Below are 8,321 nucleotides of genomic sequence, written 5' to 3'. Positions count from 1 at the left end.
AACCGCACCAGAGTTCCTTTGGAACCGGACTGAGACCACCTCTTCAAGAAGGTCTCGGTCCGGTTGTTTTGGTGTGTTCACACCTGAGTGTGATTGCTGTGTTCACACCTGCCCAAACGAACCGCACTGAGGGGGCAAACCAACTTGAGTTTGATTGAACTGAACCAAACAGGGCAGGTGTGAAAGCACCCTTAGATTAACCAGGGCAAACCGCATCTAGCTGCAAGAGATATTTCACCTCACTGCGGTGTGTCCATTAGTAGTTAAATATCTTGCAGTTAATTAAGGAGCTAATATGAATACATTTAGATGTCCCTTATTACATGTCTGTAAAGTTAAGTCATGCGTCTTTCAGTTGAGATGCTCTGGTTGCTATGATACGAATATCCACATAAATAAAGATGTCAGCATAAGGTAGAGTACTTACTTTGGTTGAAGGTAACGGTGAAGCTTGCAGGCAGAGAGGACAAACCCACTGGTCTGCGTGGGTTCATGGGAGTAAACATAGTGTATACAGTACATGAACAGATGTTCCCCCCGTGTTGTTGCTCAGCACCTATACATGGAAGATATGACAGTTTGTCTCCTGCACTGTGAATGAACTGCTGTGTTGCACGAACAAGCGCAGTGTTTTCAGCCAAAGTTGAACATTTTTAATGCTCGGCACTCAGAATAAAAATGCCCAACAGATGGCGCTCATCACAGAATTCGGTGCACATTGCCTTGTCACTGCCGGCAACTGTAGCACGGTGTGAATACCCAGCGCTAACATTGCAGAGCATTGCAAGAATATGCCGGCCTCAGAAAGAAATGCTTCAGTGGATACGGCCCCTGAGTGTATTGTTTTCTTATGAAACTGTTTCGCGTGTGCTGTTCTGTGTTTGATGTGCAGTATGAATTCTTGATGATATGAGCATCATTGTTTCTTGTTGCAGCTCAGAAGTGCCAACAGTTGAAAAAGGTTCATCTCTTGAGTTCTGCAGCTTTGACAGTAACCACATGGATGCTGCTGAGTACAATGATGGGAGTGTCAGCTCTCCTCTGGACCCAGCTGAGGAAAACAGCACCGTGGAGGGGTGTCAGGATTACGTGGTTAATGGTAATGAGTACACTGAAGATAACGATGAAGGTATCCTTACTTTTGAAGACCAGATGGACAGCTTCCACAGCATCATGGAGGACGATAAGAGCATCGTTGTCTGTATGAGCAGCAAAGATGTGAAAGCTTGTAACAATGGGGTTCAGTCAGGTCCAGTCACTGCGGATAGTGAAGCAGCCGGCAGTGAGATGTTGAAGTCTGATCAGACTGTCATCAAGAAGAAGACTACAGAAAGGTACACCTCCCCTGTGCCCTGCGTTTCTACCTGTGACATTATGGTCAGCACTGAGCCGCTACTGTGCACGTCAGCTGTCACCCAAACAGATGATCCAGAAACAGCTGACAAGCATGTCATCACTGAAGTCCACATGGCAGATCTGGACTATCTCGCAGAGGTAAGGTTGAATCCAAAGAGCAGTCATTATCATAGTGCCAGCAAACACTGAACAACCTCTTTTAACATTTCAGGAATTTATCAAACTCAGCACGGCTCAGCAGGAACTGAGAGCGCTAAAGGAGAAACGTGAAAGGTAATGTTTCAGATACACACAGTCCTGCATTAACGTTACGAATTTCTTCCAACAGCAGGACTAATCTTTAACGGTATTTCTTTCCAGTTCTGGCTGTCAGTTGAGGAAGGAATGTGACTGTGTCCACCGTGCTCAGCAGGCAGAACTGTCCCTGCTGGCCCTGCAGTACAGCATGTGCAGACACTACTGCTGGAGTCTCTGCTGTACCTCTGCTGATGGAGGCCAGCTCAACCCAAAGTAAAGATAACCAATCAGTATTGATCACATTTGACTGGTGTTAATCTGTGCTCCTTCACTGGGACACTTCTCTAATGTATTCAGGCTGGAGTTTGCAATGTACTGTAGACAGGGGCAGCAACAAAGGAGGTGACCACGATGAGACGGCGTATCATCTCTAGTCAACAACTCTCTGTACTTCTGATCTGATTTGCAGCTTTTCAGACTTATTTTGTGGCTGAATATAATTTGTAGCTTCTTAAAATCTGAATGAGGATAGTGATAGTGAGATACTGGCTACAGTGATGAAACAAAACCAGCATCAGATGGACTGTATTCATAATCAATACGCCACAATAATATAAATAACCAGCGCCAATTCATCAGTCAATGAGAATGTGTGTGTGTGGGCGTGGCATAAGCACTGACTGTGGATCAGTGCTCCATACAGCCCTATTTCAAAAAATCTAAACTGTCCCTTTAAGGCTGACCGTTATTTATGTAGTTATTCCTCCTTCTCTGCAGGGCAGGTAACCCTGCTGTGGACATTGTAAGTGCTCTGCAGAAACTGGAAGCTGACTTTAATCAGATGAGAGAGAGGATTCTGTCAGGAGTTCCTCTGGAGCAACTTAATCCTCTGACCGTCGATTTTGGGAAGGTGACCACAGCAGCCAGTTACACCCCTGCACAGGTGAGACTCAGCCGACTAACCCAATACTGTCTGAATACTTCAAATTATTTGTGATATATTTTAACCACAGTGGTGAGAGTAATAGTCTAATTCTGTCCCTGTTTAGACCACAGGTGATGTGCTGGGGATTGTTCCATCCTGGTATGTTAGAAAAGACACGCATGTGTGTCTGATGTGATTTAATTTCCCTGGTTTATCAGAGTAGACTCTCGAGATGCTGTAATGTTGTCTTGTCTGATCCCAAGCAGCTCCCAGGAGCCACAGAAACAAGATACATCAGGTGAAGAAAACAGACGTCCCTGTAACCAAAGCAGAAGTGGCAGCCAGGTACGCTCTCACGCTGAGACGTCACAGAAGAGTACTACTAAAACCAAACCCTTACTGTGCTTTATTGCTGCTTATTGATCCCAATGTGGCATCAAGTCCTTCTCAGTCTGAACAGCTTTGGTGTTCGGCTCATTTCAAACAGGTCAAGAAGGAGGAGAGCAAATCGAGGAGAGCTGTCACTCTTATCCCTCAGGGTAGAGATGCTACACACAGAGCAGACAAGCCAGAGGAAAAGCAGACAAGTAACAAACACACTCTCACATTTGGAATTATTACCTGGCACCTCATTACAGAAACTTCCTCAGTCTGAAATCCTGTCGTACCTCGGTTTAGGATGACATTTGGGATTTGTGTGATTACAGAAACATGTTTGTGAACATAAAAAAAGAAGGACAAAAAGGAATTTAGCTTTTACAGAGCCATCCTAACTTTAGGGATTTCCCAAGTTAGGAATCCTAAGATAGGATGGTCCACACAGACCTGGTTTGAAATTCAGCATAACTGCCAAAAATGGCAGCAGCAATGTTGTTAGGTCTGTATGGCAGTGACAGTGAAGACTGGGAACAACATGGACACCAAAATATAACGATTTAAAGACTACTCAAACCATATGGTGACACTTTAAAGAAAACTACCAAAACTTTTCAAAAGGTTGGGTTTCCTCTTCTCCACCAACTCCAGCTCCTCATTGCTACAACTGAATGTCGGTCTTTTGTCCGTGATGGGGAGCTAGCTCACCACTGACAAGTAAGAGCCATTGGTATTATGGTTGTCGATCTCGTGTAGCCCACCTGTTCTAACATAAGTTGCGTTTCCATCAAAAACTTTTGGTATAGTTCTTTTTAGAACCAAAAGTAACCCCTATGAACATGTACCTAGACCATAGATCTGTTAAGCGTTCCTACTGCAGACAGGACTATTCAATGTAGGCATGGTTGTTGTTACTCACTGCTCTGTCTGGCCCTTCACTGGTGATGCGGATGGAAGTCTGAACCTCGTTTGTCCTCAACAGAACAGGGTGGGCACACTGACATTTTCAGAAAACGAACAGGCTGCAGTGAGAGTCTCTGTCGATGCAGGTTTGTGTATTTAGTCCTTCTCAGGCAAGAGCAGGAGTTTAGTGCTGCAGAGGTGCACTAGAATGATGCTCTGACAATTTTTTCTCTAAGTGAGGAACCGGAATATTTGCAGTTCACATAATCTGGTTGATTCAATTTTTTTAGTCTATGGCTGCTTGCTGTTAAGTAGTTCAGATGAAGAGGCAGAAAAACATCCTTTCATGGTATAGTTGCAGTTCTCTAACGTATGTAAAATATGCCACGGTATGAACAGTGGTTACATGAGCTTCAAAACCTGCCACAACTCAGCCCTGAGCAGAGTGACCGTCCTCCACTGACCAATCAGACTGCAGTGTTCACAGCCCCATCTTTTAGTACCAGATCTGTGTGCTAGGTACCCCAACAGAGGGGGGACCAAACATGGGGACGCTAAGGAACACTTCTGTTGGTACCATCCACAACTTTTACTGTGGAAATGGAAAAGTAAGCATTGTAATGTGGACCGAACTGAACTGAACAGCTACAGTCATGACAGGACGAGTGCTGATTGAAGAATCACATTTACACTTTGGTCTGAGATAGGATGGCACACAGCTGTGAGTTTAGAAATTGTTTCTGAAATAGGAAGATAACATTTTTCTTATCATAGAATCTTAAGACAAGCAGTTGGGATATTTTTCTGTAACAAGGCCCCTGAAGCAGCTGATTAAATAAAAAGATTTGCATTTCTTCATGGGACAGAAGCTGAATGCAAAGAGCTCAACACATCTGAGGCGTGGTACGATGCTGAAGAAGACCTGGAGTGTGCAGGACCTGCGGAGGCTGCTGACACGGGACAGGACCCAGCCGTGAACGCTGAAGATAACGGTAAGTGGTCACTGAGTGTAGGTAAAGCATTACAGCTGCATATGTAGAGATTTTCGATTTCATTTTCGATGAAATCGCTAGTGAGGAATTTTTCTTAACCACAGAATCAGCCAGTGAGGAGGTGAAGAGTTCAGTACTGTGTGTTTCTAACCTACCCAGAGATGTGACAGAGGTGAGTTTGTATAAACATTACTGACTCAAAGTCTTACTCATGAGAATAAGTTCATATGTTGGACATTTTTAATAGCAGTTTGTTGTCATGGTGATGCCTTGTATAGCACCTTCACAGCCAGCAGAGGGCACTACAGGCTTTAACTAAAACTTTGTCTTGGCCAGAGTGATGTGATGCTGTGGTTTGAGAAATACCATCCCACTGAGGTCAGCATCTTGGCTTTAAAGAATGATTTGAGGTGAGCGTCTGCTCTGCTATCTGAGTCAAAGTAATGTGTGAAAACAGATGTCAGTCTCATCTGTATCAGATTCATCTGTTGTTTCATGTAGAAGCACGACCGTTCTTCAGCTGTAACTGTGTCTTATTACGTCTAACGTCCGTATTCATCAGCATCAGTCAGTCAAACTCTTCATACAGCCGTCTGAGCAGCAGTTTGCTTCCCAAATCAACACATGAATGTCAGTGTAACACCCGCCTGTCTCGCTGGCTGCGTTCTCCAGAGTTGCCATAGTGATGGTAAGTGGAGTCCACTCTGCCGAGGCTGCAGTGAGAGAGCTGAATGGCTGCTGCATGGAAGGCCGTACTTTACATGTGAAGCACATCAGCAGAGCCAGTGATGGAAGCCAGAGCCAGGCCTCCGCCTCCGCCAGTGGGCCGGAGCCTTCACAGGAGGCCGCCAAACCACAAAACTCCAACACTCACTCCAGCAGCTCCGACAGAGAGGTGAGAATATGAGGAGGAAGAGGATGAGGTCTTTTTATGAAGAGAAACTGGTGGACATTGTCGTATATAAGAGTGAAATGAATCTCTTCAGCTTTTGGACTGTTGTTCAGACAAAACAAACAAAAACTGACATTTTTATAGAGAAAACGACACCGACAGTAATCAGGAGTGGCAGCCTTAAAATAGAGTATAATGGCCTTGATCATTCATTTTACATAATCCTGAACATTTAAACAGCTGTGTGTGTTTTTATGTTTTGGGATTGACTCATTTCTCTGTCGTCTCTGTAGCTGATAACTCGGCCTCCGCTCAGCTCCAGCATCAAGACCAGGAAGGTGGTCTGCATCTCGCCCACAGCGAAGGGAACCTGCGTGCCCCAACACTACGGCACCATGGGCAGCTTCGACACCCTGATGGCAGAGCTAACACAGCTCCACCCAGACATCGGACGGCAGAGGATTGTGGATGCTTTGATCGAGCTGAAGGCCAAACACCAGGGTGTCCTCAGCGGCCTGCCCCTCCGCACCATCAGGGAGATGGTATCTGAGCTGCTGACCAGGCCGGCGAGAGCCACACAGTCATGAGGAGGCTTCAAAATGTTTCTTTTTGTTAGCAGTGATTTGTTAGAACGGCATCTAAACCCCTCAGAGTTTTCTTTACACCTCAGATATTTGAACAAATGGGGAAATTATTCATCTAAAAAGAGTAGTTTATAATCCATCGTAGCATCATATCGTTACTGAGAGCAGTTTCTTTTGGATGTTCAGTAACTGCTACATTGAAAGTTGAAGGGCCTCACACAGCGCCTCCTCTGTCAGTTATCTGGCAGTTAAATTAGTTTTAAAGATAATTTTATTATTTTAATCTTATTTTTAATTAAAGTTTATAAAGATTTCTGAAACTGTTCTACGTTGCACACAGCTGTATATGCAGCAGCTTAGTTTGGATTCAGTCAATAAAAGACTTAGTTTAAAAGATTTTCTACCTCAGCTTTGTTGTGGTCGTCGTGAGCATCTGTTTGACTCAAGCGCTTTTCATTTCAGTTGTTCAAAGAAGCTGTGTTGGCATGGGAAACATGTTTACATTGCCAAAGCAAGCGTTAAAATGAAAACCAAACAAATGTACAATAAGTAAAGATCTACTAGAATAAAGACGTGCAAACAGCTCTGTGAAACTGCAGCATTGTTATTGAATTATAAATGAAAGTAGTTAAAGTTCAATTTAAAAATACAAACAGAAAAGTTGTGGTTTTGATCTTAAAAATATATATTTACTGATCAGCCACAACATTAATCGCTGACAGGTGAAGTGAATAATAATGATGATCTTGTTACAGCAAAATGTCCTGCTGAGAAACCTTTGGTCCCTGGATCCAGACATCGCAGGACACCCCAGGAGGTCCTGTGTCTGTCCATACCTCGACAGGTCAGAGCCAAGTGCAACCCAGAGAGGCCCACTGTGGATCCGGGGTCAGATTTGGATCTCGGGAATTTAGAGGCCAGGTAGACGTCTTGAGTTCAGTGAGAGGTGTACTTCCTGCAACAGTGTTTGGATGGATAAGTCCACATGAACACCAGGACCCAAGGTTTCCCACCAGGACGTTGCATTGTAATGATTATGTTCACTTTACCTGTCACTAGTTTTAATGTGTGGCTGATTGGTGCATACGTACATACAGATAAGTAAAGATAGCTTTCTTTGATAGTCCTAATTGTGGGGAGGCAGCACCTTAGTTCAGAGGCTCCAAACTGGTGCAGCCACATGGTCCAGATCTGTCCTTAGTCAGTAGTTCAAGGTCCACACAGTTTAACACATTGAGCCTCATACTTGTGTTTGGCCTTTTGTCAAGCCAGTTTACTGTCTCTATCAAGTAGCTGTTCATTAGTCACTTGCTCTACAGCAGGAAACAGCTCTTCAAAGTAAAAGCTTTGTGCCAGAAATTCACTGTACTTCAAAAATAAAGTGTGTTTGCAGTCCATGCAGAATGGACACACAAGCTACCAGTTGGGAACCACTGGCTTAGTCCAGGGGCCTTTGGGTTGCTGGTTCAAGTCTCCATTCCAAATATGGAGTGTGGACTGGCTGCTGGAGAGGTGCCATTTCACCACCTGGGCACTGCTGATGTGCCCTTGAGCAAAGCACTGAACCCCCAACTGCTCAGGGCTCCTCTCCATGAGCAACTGTGACATCTCTCTGTTTAATGCATGCATGGGCTCTGTTTGTGCGTGTGTATTTCAGGCCTGTGTGTGTATAACAGTGGAAACACTGAATTTCCCCTCAGGGATTAATAAAGTGTATCTTATCTTCATTGGATGATACTGCAGACACACCGCCCACCAAGAGGAGACAGAGGGAAGAAACTTCACATGTTGAATCTTCAGCTGAGAAGGTAAAGCCAGGTGAACACGGCTCCCTTTGACCCTCTGGACCAGGTTGTACGTGGTGCACTGACTCCTCACAGATGGCACCACGTTACCATGAGCTGTTCTGTACTTCAATACCTTTTGATCCAACAAATGTCCCCCCTCAGTTCCGGGTCCAGTCCTCAGAGCCACCACTAGGTGTCCCCTCCGGCTGCAGTGTCTCAGGGCCGAGCGGGTGTTAACCATAGCGGAGTGCCAACTGTTCAACACAGCCA

General features: G+C 44.8%; 1 protein-coding gene across 4 annotated transcripts in view; it reads left to right on the top strand.

Moving 5' to 3' along the window:
- The window catches only part of rbm44 (RNA binding motif protein 44), a 12,632-nt gene extending 4,429 nt beyond the window's left edge, over positions 1–8,203 (top strand). For 2 of the 4 annotated variants that reach the window (XM_050049439.1, XM_050049437.1), the window contains 12 exons: positions 936–1,494; positions 1,568–1,629; positions 1,717–1,866; positions 2,371–2,536; positions 2,643–2,677; positions 2,782–2,863; positions 3,006–3,105; positions 4,663–4,788; positions 4,893–4,960; positions 5,125–5,198; positions 5,461–5,683; positions 5,974–8,203. In XM_050049439.1, the coding sequence (XP_049905396.1) occupies positions 936–1,494; positions 1,568–1,629; positions 1,717–1,866; positions 2,371–2,536; positions 2,643–2,677; positions 2,782–2,863; positions 3,006–3,105; positions 4,663–4,788; positions 4,893–4,960; positions 5,125–5,198; positions 5,461–5,683; positions 5,974–6,267 (1,939 nt within the window). In that variant the 3' untranslated portion in view covers positions 6,268–8,203. The remainder of the gene's footprint in view (positions 1–935; positions 1,495–1,567; positions 1,630–1,716; positions 1,867–2,370; positions 2,537–2,642; positions 2,678–2,781; positions 2,864–3,005; positions 3,106–4,662; positions 4,789–4,892; positions 4,961–5,124; positions 5,199–5,460; positions 5,684–5,973) is intronic. The other 2 variants (XM_050049438.1, XR_007570270.1) reach the window with 2 other exon arrangements.
- Positions 8,204–8,321: the final 118 nt, after the last annotated feature.

Source organism: Epinephelus moara, chromosome 7 (genome assembly GCF_006386435.1).
Source record: "Epinephelus moara isolate mb chromosome 7, YSFRI_EMoa_1.0, whole genome shotgun sequence".
Lineage (NCBI taxonomy): Eukaryota > Metazoa > Chordata > Actinopteri > Perciformes > Serranidae > Epinephelus > Epinephelus moara.
This window is presented reverse-complemented; position numbering and strand designations above follow the sequence as displayed.